We start from the raw sequence: 18,110 nt of genomic DNA, 5'->3' as shown, positions 1-18,110 counted from the left end.
CTAATCAAACCAACAGGGAAGGATTTACTCCCTGCTTTTCCACTTACTAGATGTGTGACCCTGGGCCAGTCACTTAACTTCCTTGAACCTCACACTTCTGCTCTGTGAAAGAAGGTTAATAACTGTTTCAGGGTATGTAAGAAGCAAATGATACCACGTTAAATCTCCTTATACAGCCATAAAGAGAAATTTATAACATCATTAATAATATAAATATTATGCCCATAAGATGGCCTCAAAAATAACAACTTATCAACATGCAGATCTTCAAAGGCCTTCCTACATCCATTACCCATTCTTGCATCAGCCCCATGAGACAGGACTATCAGGTCCAGTTTACAGATGAGCCAGCCCGAGCTGCTGGCATGCACCCCCAGCTAAGTTTGTCCACCATCTCAGGTGCTTGTTAACGTGAATGACATCAACGACAATGTGCCCACCTTTCCCCGAGACTATGAGGGACCATTTGAGGTCACTGAGGGCCAGCCGGGCCCCAGAGTGTGGACCTTCCTAGCCCACGACCGGGACTCAGGCCCCAATGGACAGGTGGAGTACAGCATCGTAGATGGAGACCCTCTAGGTGAGTGGGGCCCGAGCTGGGTGGTGGACGGAGCATGACTTGGAGGGCCTCTCCCCAACCCCACCCAGGACAAGCTTAAAAAAGAGGTTTCCAACAGTTAGCCCCACTGTTATGTGACCTTGCTGTCTCTGGGCCTCGGGTTCCCCATTCATAAGATGATGGAAATAATCTCTCCACCGTTGGTCCACAGAGAGATGGTGAGAACCCTCTAAAATCTGGAGCAAGGGCTATAGTCTTGAGGGGGTGGGGACAGACCCCTTTGAAAATCTGATAGAAAATTCCCCCATGTCCTACCCAGAGAAGAGTCTCCAGAGGAATGTCAGCATTCTTACCACAGACATTTTTTTCCCCTTACATCTTGATTTAGTTCTTTTAATAGGCTGAAGGAAATCTCAAAAATCAAATTGAAGGAGGTTATAGACAATTTCATTCTTCTTCCAAATCACCTTTTTCTTTTTTTTAAATTGTTTTAAGATTTATTTATTTATGCATACAAGAGCTGGGGTGCAGACCATAGATACGGGGGTTGAGAGGATTCACCAGAGACAGAGTGGGGAACAGAACAGGCAGACCTACTGAAATATACTGCTGAGGGGAACAGTGGGCAAGACAGGAGAGGTCTGCTGAGCCATGTGGGTCAGTTCCCTGGCTGAGGATCAAACTCATGCTGCAGTGGCTGTGGATAGCTTCACAGTGCTTAGACTTAACCCCTTGCAGCACTAGGGAGGCCCCAAATCACCTTTTTTATAGGCACTCTGACATGCCACTCTTTTTCCTGCCACAGACTGTAGGGACCTCCCAAATGCATGCTATCAGGGACCACCCAGATTCTGTGCACATACAATCGTCACTATTTATAGTCTTCGAAGTATTTTGCCTGAAGAACAGAGTTTCAGTTACAGAGCAGGGTTTGCCTTGGTCAGAGCAAGTTCCCATCAGTTTTTACTTTTTGCTGTGAAGTTGAAATCTCAAACTCAAAGCCTATAGGGGCTGTGCAGGGACCAGACTTGGGAGAGGGGAGCTAGGCAAGACAATAGGGCATAGTTGGGGCTGTGGCAGCCACAATTCAGCTCCTGCCAATTGTGGTCATGTTGAACCACAGGCAGGGCCAGGCCAGGAGGATCAGGCCTTACCATTTTAAAAGAAAAATTGGAAATCCAAATATGTGTGAAACATCCTAATTTTTAAATTGATTTTCAATAAATATGAAGCCATCTACTATATGGCAACCATATTCCAGGTGTTGAGAATAGAGAACAGTATAAAGCAGACAAAATCCCAGTCTTTAAGAACATATATTCTGGTTGGAAGACACAGGCAATGAATATAACTGATTACATAGAGGAGTGAGTATATTGGGTGGTGCTAAATGCTATGGAGAAAAATAAAGCCAACAAGTGGAAAATATGACAATTTTAGATAGGAAGTTCAGCTCAAGGAAGATCTGTCAAGAGAGGTGACAGATGAACAAAAACTTGAAGGAGGTAAGAAGCGAGTCATGTGGCCATTTGGGGAAAAGCATCCCAGACAGAGGGAGCAGCAAGTGCAAAGGCCTTGAGGTCAGACTGCGCCTGGCGTGTTTCTGGAGGTGGAGAAAGACCTGTGGCTGGCACAAAGTTAAGCAAGGGGAAGAGTAGGAAGAGATGAGATCAGAGAGAGGGTAGGACAAGATGTCATTTGGACTTGAAAGCTGTGAGCACTTGGCTTTTACTCCGAATGACATGCGAACCACAGAGCACACAGGAGGGCTTTGAGCAAAGGAGGAACAAGACTTGACTAAGATTTAACAGCACCACTCTGGTTCCTGAGCTCAGAACAGACCACAGGGGCTAAGGAATGGGCACCGGGTGACCAGGTAAGAACCTGTTATAATAACTCAGATTAGTGAGGGTGTAGCTGGGGCCAGAAGTGTGAGAAACGGTCAGTTTTGGTATATTTCAGGAGAGCCAACAGGATGTGCTGACTGATTGATGTGGGATATGAGAAAAAGTCTAGGATGACACAGGTTTGGCCTGTGCAGCTAGAGAGGACACATGGCCTTTAGCAGGTGGGCAGACTGTGGCAGGAGCAGAGATGGAGGACAAGGTGAGGTTAGGTTTGCCATGTCAAGGAGGGGTTGGCTGTATGAGCCTAGAATTCTGGAACAAGGTCGAAGGATAGAACTTAGAACCTGGGTGAATCCATAATTAAGGGGCTAGAAAAACAAATGAACCCATGTCGGCAGGGCCAGACCTGGAGTGCCTGTCATCCAGAGCTTGTGGTAGACAGCTCTGCTTTGACCTGCCATCCCTCCCAGCCCAAGCACTATGCCTTCCTCTTCCAAAACAAGCAGAGCAAGGCCTTCCTCCCCACTTCCCCACCAAAGACACTTTTGTAAATTCACAGGCACCCCTGCTCCTGTACGGAAGGTTGCAAAGCCTGGCTGGGTGCTGTGTGCGCAGTTGAGCCTCCCCCAGTAAGGGGCCCTCTTTGTGCTCCAGTGACACATCCATGCTGTGGGACTTTGGAGCCAGGAGCAAAGTCTCCTGAGTTAAATCCACACACGATTGGGGGGAGCCTTAGGAATTTGGAGTCTTGAGTGATGTCCAGGAGATAGCGAGGCAGACCCCCAGAATCTAAGGGAGAGAAAGAAGGCTGACCCATCCTGGGGCTCCCTCCTGCTAGGAAGGAAGAGTGTAGACATTCAGAACCCAAAGATTACTTGGGACTCACTGACACGGCCCCATTTCAGAATAGATAAGTGAAGGCCCAGGGAGGTGTGACCTAGTGGCTCACGGATGTTTCCACATCTACTCCCCACATCTCTTCCCACCCCTGGGTTCAGCCCTATCAAGGCTGCTTTGTGTGGCAAGCAGGTTTAGTGACACACCACAGGTGAAGGGACCTCTCAAGGCCACCCAGCCTCCAGGTCACCTTCCCACCACTACAGCCTGAGCCTCAGGGGTACCCATCAGTCAGATGACTGGGCTCTGACAAAGCTGCAGGCCGCACTGAGCTGAGGAGACAGTGGTCTCCCGGAGGTCACAGAACAGTGACAAAACATGCCATGGCCACTTGAGACTCTCCCACCAAACCCAGTGGCCACTTCTGCTCAGACCCACTCCTTGGACCTCTTTCTTACACTCTCATCCTCCCTGAAAGCCCCCCGTTTCTTCCAAGGGCCGCCTGGGCTCTCCTTCAGGATCCCCCCAGTGATCCCAAGAGCTGATGTGAATCTAATACACATGGGTAAACCAGGCTGTGTCCACCTGCACAAGCCTGTGGGGTCCATTTTTATTAGCCCATTTCTCAGATGAGAACATCAAGGCAAGGCTCAGCAACATGCCCACGGGCACACAGGAGTGGAGGCAGCATGCAGATGTGGGGATGACCAGACAGAAAGCCCCGGCTGCTAACATCTCCTGGGGCAAGCTGCTGAGGAGGACAATGTGCAGTGTGAGGGTCGCTGGCTTTCCTACTTCCCTCACTTCAAGCAGATCTGGTCAGGGTCTAACCTGAGCCCAGGTGGGCTCACCTGAGCTTCAGAACCAACTCCCTCCCTCCCTCTCTTCCTTCCTTCAAGGGGGTGGCTGGCTTTGGACAGAGACAAGACACCATCTGCTGGCACATGGCCAGGGGCTGAGACAGGGCTGGGAAAACCCTTAAAGGGAATCCCCAGGTCTTTGGAGACCTTGGAACCTGAAGCTCAGGAAATCCTGTCGCAAGGGGCTTCTCCCCACTCCCCAGGCAGGGTGCAGCCTTTGGGGCCACTGGGAGTGGAAGGGCTGATGGGAAATTCCAGCTGCAGGTGAGCTGCGGAGGGGCTGTTTTGGTGAATCAGCAATAGGAGCTGGAGGCCTGGAAGGGCGAGGTAGGGCATAAGGGGCAGGCAGCGAGGATGGTTGGGTGGCTTGGGCCTCCGTCCTTGCCCCTGTGTGCTCGGTGTCCAGGAGCAAGTCAAACCCCTCTCTGGACCTTTTCTCCGGTGTCAAAGGGGAAAGTTAAGGGAGTAATGCTTTCTGTTTCCAGTCTGGGGAAGGGCAAGGAGGTCACCCCCCCCCCCCCGCCCTCACTTTCCACCTCTCTTGCTCACTTTCCCTCCCCCTAACTCGCTTCTATCCAGCCTGCCCCCTCCCCTGGCTTCCTGCTCCGCCCTTCCCTGTTCTCATCTCCCCTCTCCACACCCCAGTTCAAAGTGGTGTCTGGAAAGACCACAAGTTCCCTGGGATTCAGACTCAATCCCCTGGGTCCGGTCCTGCCTCTGCTAACTTGCTAAGGGAGTTTGGACAGGTCATCACCCTTGGTGGACTTTCATTTCATTTTCTAGAGGACAGCAGGGCCTGGCTGGTCTCTGAATGGAGGGAGGTCCTTTCCAATGCAGAGTGTGAGAAAATGAGGTTCTTGCTCTTTTTGTTGTTGTTCTTTATTTTTATTTTTATTATTATTATTTTATATTAATTTATTTTATTTTGCTCTTAACATGCTAAGGGCAGAAACCAAATGACTAGCTGAGGCGTCTCAAAAACATCAAAGAAAAAATCAGGGCTAATGAGGAGCCCGGGGTGCGGGTCACAGACCCAGAGAACTTTGCGCCCAACTGTGGCTCATTTCCAGGGCTGGGTGAGGGCTCTGCCTTCAGTCCCTCCTACCTCATCCCTGCCCAGGGGCCTTACCACTAGTGAGGAATTCCTTTGAGGTAAGGTTTGCCTCCCCAGTATCCTGTTGCATAGACATGGCATGTGTGAGGGTTCACATGTTACAAAGTCCCTGAGACCTTCAGTCATCAGTTTCTGATCAATAGTAGTCAGAATGAGGGTGCTTGGTAAGGAAAGGAGCCCCCATTTTTACAGGGTCAGTCCTGGCCTGCCCAGGACCCAGGGTAGGAAACCAGCCTGCCACCTCTGGCCTGTGCCTACCTGTACCCCTAGCAATTATCTGTTCCCCGCCCTCCTGCAATTCCCAGCCCTCGGCATCTCCCAAGGATCTGATGTTGTAGGGCCCATGGCCAGGCTGGCCCCCACCCCTGGCAAGAAAGACTTGCAAGAAGTGGAGGGTGACCTGGGCTGTCCACAGCTCTTGGCCATTCCCTGCTAACTCTGGCCTCTCCTGGGCGGCACCCAGGGGAGTTTGTGATCTCTCCCGTGGAAGGGGTGCTGCGGGTCCGAAAGGATGTAGAACTGGACCGGGAGACCATCGCCTTCTATAACCTGACCATCTGTGCCCGGGACAGGGGGAGACCCCCGCTCAGCTCCACGGTGAGTCTGGCTTCATCTCACTGCCCCTGAATTCTTTGTAGGGATCCCGTAAACGCTGCTGCCTTCGTGCCCAGAGAGGCCACAGGTTGCTCTAGGACCACTTCAGACCCCTGGGATCTTAGCAGAACTGCAAGTGCCTCTTGGGGTTCACCGGTGGGCCTGGCAGCCGTGGCCACTCAAAGCCCTCCCCCCTTAGCAGTGCTTGGGGCGGCTGCCTTTTCAGCTGCCTTGACACCTCTTACACATCCATTTCCAATCTTCTGTGCACCCCTTCTCTGCCTCCTATCCTCGTTTCTATGCTCTTGCTTTTCTTATTATCATTTTCTTTACTTCCTTTCCTCTCTTCCACAACCTGCCTTTCTCGCATGACCACTCCTTTGCTGTCCTCTCCTATCTCCTCCTCATCACATCTATCACCCCTTCTCTCTCTCCTGCATCTTCTTCTGTCCCCCTTTTTCTCCTTTTGCCTTGCTCCTTCTCCTCCTCCCCTGATGCCCAGATGCTGGTGGGGATTCGGGTGCTGGACATCAACGACAACGACCCCGTGCTGCTGAACCTGCCCCTGAACATCACCATCAGTGAGAACAGCCCCGTCTCCAGCTTCGTCGCCCACGTCCTGGCCAGCGACGCTGACAGCGGCTGCAACGCACTGCTCACCTTCAACATCACTGCAGGCAACCGAGAGCAGGCCTTCTCCATCAATGCCACGGTAGGCAGGGGCTGACTAGGGAGGCCCCTGAGGATTTCCCTTAAATATAGGGCCCTGCCCCCCAAGGTTTTCCTATAGCCACTATTGGACCCCTTCTGATTCCATTTCCTTCTCAAGCCTCCTGCCTCCACTGGGATCTGGAAGTTTCTATGGGAAGCTGGGAATCTTGGGTTACCCAGCTGAACCATCTCTGGGGTTCCTGTCATCCTCAAGGCTTGTGATGTGCAGTAATGGGGCCAGAGCCTTGAGCCTTGCTACCACTTGGTTTCTACCACGATGTACCAGGAAGTCTTATTTGGCCTTTTGGGATATTACTGACTGCTAGGGTCACAGGATCCTCAGAGGGCTCAAATCTTTGAGGCAGCAAGACCTGGGCCTGGGTGGGTTACTCTTGCCCTGACAAGGCCCCTTCAGCCCATCTTGGCCTTCTAGACTATATCTTTGGAGATTTAGGAAGGGGACACACAGTCATTCATAGAGGAGCACTTGGCATCTGTGGGCCAGAGCCCAGAGTGGGCACAGGTCACTACTTGGCTCACCAGCCCTCCACTTCCCAGACAGGGATTGTCACTGTGAACCGGCCCCTGGATCGTGAACGAATCCCAGAGTACAAGCTGACCATTTCCGTGAAGGACAACCCGGAGAACCCACGCATAGCCCGGAGGGTGAGTCTGGAGGCAGGTGGAGAGCTCTGGGTGCTGGAGGTCAGAGGCCAAATGACCTGTGGGCTAGAGCCACAGGCTTTGGAGTGAATGAGTACTGGGTTCAAGTCCCAGATGCATCCATCAGTAAGCATGTGTCTTTGGCAAGTCAGTTTTTCTCTCTCCATTTTCTCTTCTGCAAAGTAACCACACCTACCCCAAAGCCATGGAGAGCTCTGAAGGAGCCAATGCCTAGGAAGCCCTCAGCACAGTGCCTGGCACAATGCCCAACAGCAAACACTCCGGGCACATTGGCTGCCAACTCTCTTCCCGAATTACTAACATTTGGGCACACACCACAGGAGTTGTGGGCTGGCTTATTTCCTCACACACATACTGGGGGCTTCTGAGAGGGTTGCATTTCCCAGATGACTTTTCCCTCAAAAGCAAAGAAGTTAGCTTTCTTTAATAAGACAAGTTGGGTATTACAAAGTAGACAGTTCCTTTGGGTGTGGGGGTGGGGGTCATCCCTCTCTTCACAGTCTAGGATATCTGGGGGAGAAGCCTGACCAAGCATCAGGGCCTTGCTTCTGACTAGCTGTATGGCTCAGCCAAGACAGTGCCCTGTCTGGGCCTCAGTTTCCCCACCTGTATAACCTGAGGAGACTTCCGGCTGGAAGTACTCAGAAGTCACTGAACTCTCTCATCCCATGCCCACCTGCCCCTCCCTCCCTCAATGCCCACCTTCCTCTCTCCCTCCCTTCCACCTCCTATTTTTCTCTTGATTTTCTCTTTCTGACCTTGATTTAACCTTCCTCTGTCTGTGGTTTCGGAGGCCTGGGTCACCCTGGAAAGCAGCAGCATTGAGTGGTGCGATCAGGAGGCTTGGAAGCTGGTCCCCCTTCTGCCACTACCTTACTGTGTGGCTTTGAATAGTCACCACCTCTCTGTGGGCCTTGGTTTTCTCACCTGTGCATTGGAGGTACTATCCAGAGGTCCTAGAAGATTCTGAGAGCTAAGGGCTGTGACTGGGGTTTGAAAGGTGTGGAGTGTAGCTCTGCATGAGTGTGGATGAACTCTGACCAGGCCTTCAGGCAGCCTGGAGGGGTCTGAAAACCTAGGCTCATCATCCTGCTGAAGTCCTTCCTGATCCCAAAATAGAAATGATTCAATATCCTCCATATCATTGTCTCCTATGAACGGCCAGCCCCCCTATGGAAGAGCTAAGATCCCCATTTGCCAGGTCGGAAAAATGAGGCCAGACAGTGGAAATGCCCTGCCCAAGGCCATCCGGTGAGCTGTTAGCAGAACAGGGACTGAGACCAGGTCTCTGGACTCTTGGTGCAGGCTTTAAAATCATCTATCTCTGTGCCCTGAACCCCCACCTTTCAGCCCTCCTTCCCCTGGAGTGCTTTTCTAGAACACAGCTCACAACCTGCTCCCCCATCCTGCCTCACACAGGATTTTGACCTGCTGCTGGTCTTTCTTGTGGATGAGAATGACAACCACCCCCTATTTACAGAGAGCACCTACCAGGCGGAGGTGATGGAGAACTCTCCTGCAGGTAAGTGCTGGGCCTGCGTGGGGTCTCCTGCTGCTACCAGGTACCACCTGGGTCTCAGATACCTGAGAACATCCCTGTGCCTGGTGAGGACCAGGCTAAGGCCTGGAGGGGAGGCAGCCTTACATGGCTAAATACAGACCTGGAGGGTACAGAAGGGTGTGCAAGGGTGAGGGGCACAGCTCAGAGGGGCTAGTGGGCCAGGACTCCCAGCCTCTCAGGGGCCAACAAAGAGGCCACAGGTCTGGTTGGAAGAGACAGCTGTCATTGGTCCCTAGGGTCACCTGAAAACAGCCCCACCTTCCCCAAAGAGGTTACATTTAAGGTGTGAGGATTACCCAGGAAGGGAGTAAGCCCACCTCTCCCTGCCCCCTCTACCTCAGGAGCACCTCAGGGCATCTGGAGGCTGCTGAAAGCTCAGGGAATATCCGTCATCAGAAGTGGGGGGGCCACGATGCCCTGGGTAGAGCAGTGTAGCCCTTTCCCCCTACACATGGACTAGTCAGCCTCATCCATCTCTTTAGAGGGACAGAATTTCCTCTTTAATGTCCTCCCCAGGAGTGGGGTGGAAGAAGCGGGGCAGCCCTCACTCCTAGACCTCCAGCCTTCCCTGTCCCCGAAGCTTGGGTTCTGAGTCAGAAGGCGATGACTTGAGAGCCTCCTCTTCTCTGCTACATGAATTTCATTCTTAAACCTGCCTGTGCAGATTCCTAGGAACCGGTACAGTGCACTGTGACCCACAGACTGGGCTGGATGCACATACCTAGACAGGACCACACTCAGGGAGGGGACATCAGGGAGCCCCCAGACCCTCCCATGGAGTAGCCAGTCTCAAAGGCTGCTGGGAAGGCAGGCGTGCTCCGGGCGGGCCAGAGGGTCTTGCTCACCACTGTTGTGTTTTCTCCCCAGCAGGGCTTTGAGGCCGCTCCCCAGGCACCTGCGTCAGTCTGCCAAGGCTGCCGCAGCCCGGCCCAGGGCCCCTCCACCCTGTCCACCTCACCTCCCTCCCTCTCATCCATCGTCAGCCATGGCTCACCAGGGTGGGGGAGGGAGGGGGGCAGTTCTGGACAGCACTGCAGTGACCCCTCTCCCTCTGGCCCAGGGACTCCCCTCACTGTGCTCAATGGGCCTATCTTGGCCCTGGATGCAGACCTGGACATCTATGCCGTGGTGACCTACCAGCTGCTAGGCACACCGAGTGACCTGTTTGACATCAACAACAGCACTGGTGAGGCCTCTGCACCCGCACAGGACCCCAGCTCTGGGGCTTCCTGCTGGGGTGGATATGACCCTGCTCCCCACTGTCCTGGACAGGAGGCCAGTATGGTGACAGGTGACAAGAGAGAGGTCTGTACTCCTCTTGATGGCACAGCTCCAATCCCCACCTGTATCTCCCTTCCTAGGCAGACTCTGAGAACTGCAGAGGGAACCTGGGGAGGGGGAGGCCACGGGCGCCCAGCACCTGAGGGCCCTCCCTAAACGGGTGATCAGAATCTGGGGAAAAAAGTCACTGTGTTGCTTTCTCAGCTCCTTTTTCATCTCTTTCCCCATGATGCCCCCGTCTCTCTCTGTCCCTCCACTCTTGCCTCTCACCCGGCCTCCACACTGGACCCTCTTTTCTTTGTGTGTCTCTGGCTGGTGGCCCTGGGTGCCAGGTGTGGTGACAGTGAGGTCAGGTGTTATCATTGACCGGGAGGCCTTCTCACCCCCCATCCTGGAGCTGCTGCTGCTGGCCAAAGACATTGGGCTGCTCAATGGCACAGCCGACCTGCTGGTCACCATCCTGGATGACAATGACAATCAGCCAGCCTTTAGCCCTGCCGTATTCACTGTCCACCTGCTGGAGAACTGCCCTCCAGGTGAGCAGAGGACAAGCCCAGGCCCCAACCCCCAGGCCCGAGTGCTTTAGTGATCAGTGAGGATTGGACCCTCACAGGTTGAATGTAGGTTCACCTCTGGTGGGGAGAAGTTTGGGCAATAGGGTGGGGAGAGCCCTGAAGAGGGAGTCAGAAGACTCAGGTCGCCTCGCTTCGCTTCTCTGATCCTCAGTGTCTTGTCTGCAAAAGGAGATTATTAAGAAATGTTCCATGGTATTCTTAGGTAGAAAGAATGTTTTTAAGTAAAAATTGGATTAATATGATTCCCACAAAAAAATCAGCATTTGGGGGTAAATTTGATTAAGAGTCATCTGGAAGTATAAGAACATTTTGAAAAATAAGTATAATAAACCAAATTTGCTTTACCAGATAATGTAACATATTACAAAACTGTGATATTTAAAATCGCATGCTATTAGCGCAAGAATCTGGAACAAAGTAGCCCAGAAATAGATAAATTTCTATTTGGTAATATAAGGAATTAAATTAAGGAATGCGATATTACATGATAAACAAAACAAACCAATAGTGAAAACTAATTTTTTACTATGCAAAACATCTATTAATATTTAATGTAGATTCTCACCCCATATCAGACACCAAAATGAAACTTAAAGACATTCTAAAGAAAATATAAAAGCATACAAAACATTAAAAATTAAAAGCAGCATTGGGTAACTATTAATCTGATTTATGGATAAGAAAGCATTTAAGAAGCAGAAACTCAAAAGAGGAAAATACTAAGTTTTTTTGTTTTTTTTTTTTTATAGAGGCATGTTTTCTTTCTTTCTTTCTTTTATTTGTTTGTTTGTTTGTTTTATACATGCACTGGGTACAGTCAGAAGCGCGGGAGGGTGAGAGAATTCACCAGAGCCAGAGCGGGGAGCAGAGCAGGCAGAAGGACCGAAGTACACTGCTGAGGGGAGCAGCGGGCGGCAGGAGAGGTCTGCGCGCCATGTGGGACCCTCCTCCGGTGGCCGGGAAGCAGCCGGGGATCGAACCGGCGCCGCAGAGGCCGCGGGCAGCTTCGCAACCCAGCGCTCAACCGCTGCGCCACCGGGGAGGCCCGAAAATACTAAGTTTTAAACTTCTTTACATCAAATAATGTTAATATTGAAAGGCAAAACAACCTGAGAAAAATATTTGTCACAAGTAACTATAATTATGTACAAGTTGTCAAAAAATAGACCAAGGAGGGCCTCCCCTGGAGGCGCTGCGGTTGAGTGCTGGGCTTTGAAGCTGCCTGCAGCCTCTGTAGCGCCAGTTCAATCCCTGGCCTCCCCGGCCGCCGGGCAAGGGTCCCACATGGCAGGCAGACCTCTCCTGCCACCCGCTGCTCCCCTCAGCAGTGTACTTCGTCAGTCTACCTGTTCTGTTCCCCGCTCTGGTGAATTCTCTCACCCTCCCGTGCTTCTGACTGTACCCAGTGCTTGTATAAATAAGTAAATAAATCTTTAAAAAAAAAATAGACCAAGGAAAAAAGCTGACAATTTGCAGAAGATACAGCAAATTATTAAAGATTGTTCAATCATGTAAGTAAATAATATATCATTTTCTTACAAAGTTACAAACATGAAAAATGCATATAAATAAATAAATGCTGGCAAAAACCACCAACAAATGCATCTGAGTATGATGCTTTTAGGAGAGGCCACTGTGCTCAGCTGCTCCCTATTCCTCCCCGTCCCACAGGATTCTCAGTCCTGCAGGTCACAGCCACAGATGAGGACAGTGGCCTCAACGGAGAGCTCATCTACCGAATAGAGGCCGGGGCTCAGGACCGCTTCCTCATCCACCCAGTCACAGGGATCATCCGTGTCGGCAATGCCACCATCGACAGGGAGGAGCAGGACTCCTACAGGTTGACAGTAGTGGCCACCGACCGGGGCACTGTCCCTCTCTCGGGCACGGCTATTATCACAGTTCTTATCAATGATATCAATGACTCTCGGCCTGAGTTCCTCAACCCCATCCAAACAGTGAGCGTGCCAGAGTCAGCTGAGCCAGGCACTGTCATTGCCAATGTCACTGCCATTGACCGGGACCTCAACCCAAAACTGGAGTACCACATCATTGGCATCGTGGCCAAGGACGACACTGACCGCCTCGTACCTGACCAGGAATATGCCTTTGCCGTGAATATCAACACAGGTACAGGGCCTGGTCCACTTGCACCCCTGCTCCTGTCTCCTGCCCTAGTCTCCTTACTCTCTGCCTTCTTCCTCACCTTCCCTTATTCACTCCCCTCTGCTCCTTCCCTCTCTCCTTTCCTTTCCTCCTCCTCCCTTAACCAACTCCCTCTCTCCTTTCTGTTTTTCACACTCCACCAGTGTTGCATAAGTGTGCCCAGCTTACCATACTCTTGCCAGCATTACATGTTAAAAAGTTTTCATGTCTGTAACTTTTTAGAAAAATGGTACCTTGTTTTAATATGTATTTCTTTAATAACTAGATGGCTGAACACTCCTTCACATGAATCCTGGCTGTCTCACCTATTAGTTATGCTACCACAAAACAGCTGAGGCTCATCTTTCATGATTTATGCATTTTATTATTCTTTCGATAGTTTTACCATTATTCGAAAAGTTTGGTGTTTTTGCTCCTCTGGAGACATGGGATTTTATAGGTGTACTTCTTGGAAATCTCAGAGGAGTAACAAAAAAACTAACATGGCTATGACAGAATACCGAAAATTATTGCTATTTAGAGAAAGGCTTAGTAAAACAGCAAGGAGATACCAATTTTCCACATGTGGTTAACAGGATGCTGGACAATATTGAGTACTGGTGACAATGTAGAGATGTCAGGAGCCTCATATACTACTCTATGAGACTGATTCCACCAGCTGGACAGCAATCTAGCACAAAGTACACTCACAGGCATCACCCAGAAATTCTGCTCCTGGATACATGTCCCAAGGAATGCTCAGGTTGATAAGAGGGCTTTCTGAGGGTGTTCACTGCAATGTTATTGGTGGTAGGAGTTGGAGGCCACCTGGACACCCAACCCTGGGAGACTGGAGAGTAAAGTGTGGTGGGTTCACACCATGGAATACCAGGTAGCTGTTAAAAGCAATCAGATTCATGCAGGGCACTATGGGTGAACCTTAGAAATAAGTACACCCTGAAAAGAGTAAGAAATAGCATGGGATACACACACACACCACAACCCCATTTGTATACATGTAATATATATATACATACACACACACACACACACACACACAATTAATAGCGTGGTTTTTAGGAACACTTGCAAGTAAAAAATACACTTCAATACATTATAATGATTGGCCATGGGGAGAGGAGTATGGGAATAAGAAGGGATAGTTACATACATAAAACAAGAGCAGTGCCAATGACCACAGTATGCAGTGAACCAAGGAGTAAAATTAACTCAATCTGCTTCTGAAACCCAAAGGGAAAAAAAAAGAAGGGAAAACCATCAGCACTAGAAGTTACACGTTAGCCATAACCCAGGTTAGCGAAGTCCCACGGTTGGTTGGTCAGCACCATGGAGAGCGGCCCCAGCGCTGCTCTGCCCCTACCCAACTTGATGATATGCTGAGGTCTCTACCTCTTTTCTGTTCTCTCTCCCTCCAACTGACTTTCTTCTTTTTCTTCCCAGTGTCGTCTTTGCCCCCTTTTCTTCACATTTTCCCTACCTACCTTGCTCACCCTCCCTCCTGTTTCTTCTCCTCCCCTCTCTTCTAGCCAGAATTGTAGCCCCTGAGTGATCCTGCCCAGTGGGGTCCCCACTATATCCCCTAGTTTCCTCTCCCTCTGCCTCTTCCCCTCCACCCCCTCCTGTCCTACCCCTTCCTCCCAGAGCTCCTTCCCTGATGACCTCTGAGCCCCTCCTCCCCATGTCCTGCTATGCCCCTTCTCCTCTGCACCCTGGACTAACTGATGTTAACCCTCTTCTCTCTTCCGCATGGCTGGCAGATCTGCAGGTTTGAGCTCTGTTTCTTTGTCACTTCCCACCTCATTTCTTCTCTGCTTCATTCCATTGCCCTCCTCCACATCCACTGCACCCCCACCACCCTTCCCATCCTGTGGGGCCCAGGCCAAGGCTGTGGCCCAGCCTTTGCAGACTGAATGCAGCCACCTCTCCCCATCCTCGCTCCCCAGCCTGGGGATGGGGGAGCGAGAGTAGGAAGAGGAGGAGAAGGCAGCAGCTAGGGTAAGTGACCGCCCCAGGATGGGGGACCGAGGAGGACAGAAGCCCAGCAGGGGATCTGCCAAGGGGAAGGGCATCCCAGAGACCCCAGTGCCTGAGAGGGAATTGGAAATAAAGGGGATTTTATCCTAGAAGGAAGCCAGGAGGAGGAGGAGCCGCCAGGCAGAAAGAGAGGTACCAACCGAGGCAGGCCTGAGATTGGCCAAAATAGGTCTGTCTAGCCCAAGTCCAAGCCTCTAGAGGGTTCTACCATGATTCAGGGACAGACAGGGGCCCTGGGAGGCAGAGGGTATGAGAGGAGACAATTCCTTGCTCTGGTACTAAGGTAGTAGGATGGTGCTTCTTTCCTACGACCAGCTGGCCATACCCCACATAGTCAGGGCCAAGGGGTGGGCCTGACTCTCAGCCTGTACCACCACTGTCCCCTCCAGGGAATCCCCTCCAGACTTTTTAGCTGCCCCTTGGCCTTCCTTTATACTTGCTTTCCATAGAATATAAGTACTTTTTAATTATAAAGTTTACCATTTAACCATTTTAAGTGTATGATTCAGTAATGTTCTATATAGTCATATTATTGTAGAATTCAAGCATGTTTTAAAGAAGCAGTTACATACTTGTGCTTTCTATATGCTAAGCATTGTTCTAAGCCCTTAACAAATGTAAATTCATGAAATTGTTATAATCCTTAAAATAGTCCTATACAAATAAGGAAACGGGTACAGAGAAGTTAAATATTTTTCCCAAGGCCCCCTGGATTTTAAGCAGTGAGTGAGGAGCAGAGTGATGTGTGCCCAGCTTTCAGGTGGCTGTGGTCTCATCCCAGCCAAAGGCAAGACCAGCAAGTCCCAGGTCCATTGGGGATCATTGCCTTGTGGGGATTAGGGGGATTGGCCAGGAGTGCCCCCTCGGAGACCCAGATTTTAGGAAGTTCCCCTCAAGCTGAACTTGACTTGATCTGGTCTACAGGGTCTGTAATGGTGAAGTCTCCCCTGAATAGGGAAGTGGTCGCCAGCTATGAGGTCACGCTTTCCGTGATTGACAATGCCAGTGACCTACCAGAGCGCTCTGTCAGCGTGCCAAATGGTAAGTCTCCCTGTAGGCATATCCCATTGGTTACTCTGGGCAGGAGGGTGGGCAGGAACAGGCAGGGGCCTGGACCCAGGGAGAGAGCAGCAGGGTTGGATTTTGCAGGGTAGGAAGGATGGGGACATAGGGCCAGATGGCCTCAAGTGGCCATGAGGCCACGATAACTGCTGGAGTGAGGAGAGACTCCTGGCAAATACTGGCTCCTTATCTTACAGCCCAGAGTTTTCAGGAAGGAAGGGCAATCCTGGTCATCTCTCACATGTCCCACTCTCAGAGGGCCCAGGCTGGTGATAGAGAGGAAACAGCTCAAACAGGAGAAAGAAGACCAAATCAGAAGTAGGGCCTTAAAGATCCTCTTAATCCTATCACATTGAACAGATTGGGAAACTGAGGCACAGGAGGGCCAGGTTACCTGGTAGAACATAAGCTCCTTTCTCTGAAGAGTAAGCGTCAGACCAGGGAAAGAGCCTGAGGGGTGGGTCAAGTTTTAGGGAGTCCCAGGAGGGCTGTGAGGTGCTGCCATCCTCCCCAAATTTGGCTAAGACTTAGGAAGGCCTGGCCCAGCCAATATTGGTGCCCTTCACGTCACTCTCACCACCCCCCCCCACCCTGTCTCCACTGCAGCCAAGCTGACAGTCAACATTCTGGATGTCAATGACAACACACCCCAGTTCAAGCCCTTCGGGATCACCTACTACACAGAGCGGATCCTAGAAGGGGCCACCCCAGGTACCACACTCATTGCCGTGGCAGCTGTGGACCCCGACAAGGGCCTCAATGGGCTGATCACCTATACCCTGCTGGACCTGATGCCCCCAGGCTACGTCCAGCTGGAAGACTTCTCAGCAGGTAGGTCAGAAATGTACTGACATGTTGGGAAACATGTATCTGTGCCTGCTTATCCTCTGAGAGGGACCATGGCCACTTCTCACCCTCCATGGCCCCTCAGTGGACTGGGCCAGATCACATCTGGCCAAACTTCCAGTCACTCTAGATGCCCAAACTAGAGAGCAGGAAGGAAAACCCAGCCCCATATTGGGGTGGAAACTCCCTTTGAGGGTCTCTGGAAACCTGGGATGATCTATCACCCAAGCCTCTGCCATTGGTATCACTTAGGGAACAAGAAGGCCAGAGGAAAATGTCTCAGTGGAGGTCCTTGGCTTGGTTTTCTTTCCTTTGTCTTGTGAAAATCGGTTTCATCCCTCTACTAAAGAAGAATTGGGCACTGGTTCCTCTCATGCCTCTGGGCTGCCACTGGGCACTGCTACCTGGCCACCCTCCTTCGAGGGACCACCTCTCCTCAAAGCTCCAGATCCTTCTCTTCATATTTTGGTGGATTTTCATGAGTGGGGAGTGGCCAAAATGGCAGTGGGTGCCTCTGTGTCTTAGGGAAGGTCATTGCTAACCGGACGGTGGACTACGAGGAGGTCCACTGGCTCAACTTCACTGTGAGGGCCTCAGACAACGGGTCCCCACCCCGAGCAGCTGAAATCCCCGTCTACCTGGAGATCGTGGACATCAATGACAACAACCCCATCTTTGACCAGCCCTTCTACCAGGTGGGTGACAAGGCCAACAGGTTAGGTCCAGGACCCATGCCCACTCCATGAGGTATTCAGGTGCCCTCCATGCCCACCCTGCTATCCTCCACCCCCGAGGAGCAAGCAGCCCATGAGCAGCTTGATGCCCTGGGTTCTCAGCATCAGTGAGTTCCTAGGTCAGGACCACAGACTCTAGCACTGACTTGAGCTGCTCTTTCTGTCCACGGGGCTCCAGGAAGCTGTCTTTGAAGACGTGCCCGTGGGCACGGTCATCCTAACGGTTACTGCTACTGATGCCGACTCGGGCAACTTTGCCCTTGTTGAATACAGCCTCGGGGATGGAGAGGGCAAGTTTGCCATCAACCCCAGTACGGTAAGCAGGCCTGACTGTGGGAAGGGGGAAGGAGCCAGGGTCATAGGCTGAGAAGCCACCAAAAGTGTTGCCGTCATTCCCCCATGTCTGACTCCTGCCCACAGGACATCTGTAGCCTTAGACGTATTTTGTCTGTGTCAGCAAACCCTGTGCTCAGAGTCCCAGACATCCTGTAGACAGTGGCCCTTTTGTGCCAGCAGACATGGAAGGAAGTGGCCAACATAACTGGAAACCAGCCCTTTGTGGGATGCAAACTTCTGAGGCTACAAAACTTGATTTAAATATTGTATGACTGCTTTTAGAGACTGTCAAAAAAGGTATAGGAAGCT

At 51.3% G+C, this 18,110-nt stretch overlaps 1 protein-coding gene across 7 annotated transcripts in view; it reads left to right on the top strand.

Annotated features, from left to right (window-relative positions):
• Positions 1–18,110, top strand: part of CDH23 (cadherin related 23) — a 381,721-nt gene that overhangs the window by 350,911 nt on the left and 12,700 nt on the right. For 5 of the 7 annotated variants that reach the window (XR_008550123.1, XM_054690753.1, XM_054690748.1 and 2 more), the window contains 12 exons: positions 400–580; positions 5,681–5,814; positions 6,314–6,523; positions 7,081–7,188; positions 8,626–8,728; positions 9,828–9,953; positions 10,381–10,584; positions 12,295–12,753; positions 15,748–15,864; positions 16,492–16,716; positions 17,257–17,426; positions 17,644–17,781. Coding sequence is in view for 6 of the 7 variants with exons in the window: in XM_054690753.1 (XP_054546728.1) it covers positions 400–580; positions 5,681–5,814; positions 6,314–6,523; positions 7,081–7,188; positions 8,626–8,728; positions 9,828–9,953; positions 10,381–10,584; positions 12,295–12,753; positions 15,748–15,864; positions 16,492–16,716; positions 17,257–17,426; positions 17,644–17,781 (2,175 nt within the window). In the remaining variant the exon portion in view is untranslated. Of the gene's footprint in view, positions 1–399; positions 581–5,680; positions 5,815–6,313; positions 6,524–7,080; positions 7,189–8,625; positions 8,729–9,827; positions 9,954–10,380; positions 10,585–12,294; positions 12,754–15,747; positions 15,865–16,491; positions 16,717–17,256; positions 17,427–17,643; positions 17,782–18,110 lie in introns of those variants that run through there. The other 2 variants (XM_054690750.1, XM_054690751.1) reach the window with 2 other exon arrangements.

This window comes from Talpa occidentalis, unplaced genomic scaffold (assembly GCF_014898055.3).
Source record: "Talpa occidentalis isolate TD23 unplaced genomic scaffold, MPIMG_talOcc4v2.1 talOcc4.8, whole genome shotgun sequence".
Lineage (NCBI taxonomy): Eukaryota > Metazoa > Chordata > Mammalia > Eulipotyphla > Talpidae > Talpa > Talpa occidentalis.
This window is presented reverse-complemented; position numbering and strand designations above follow the sequence as displayed.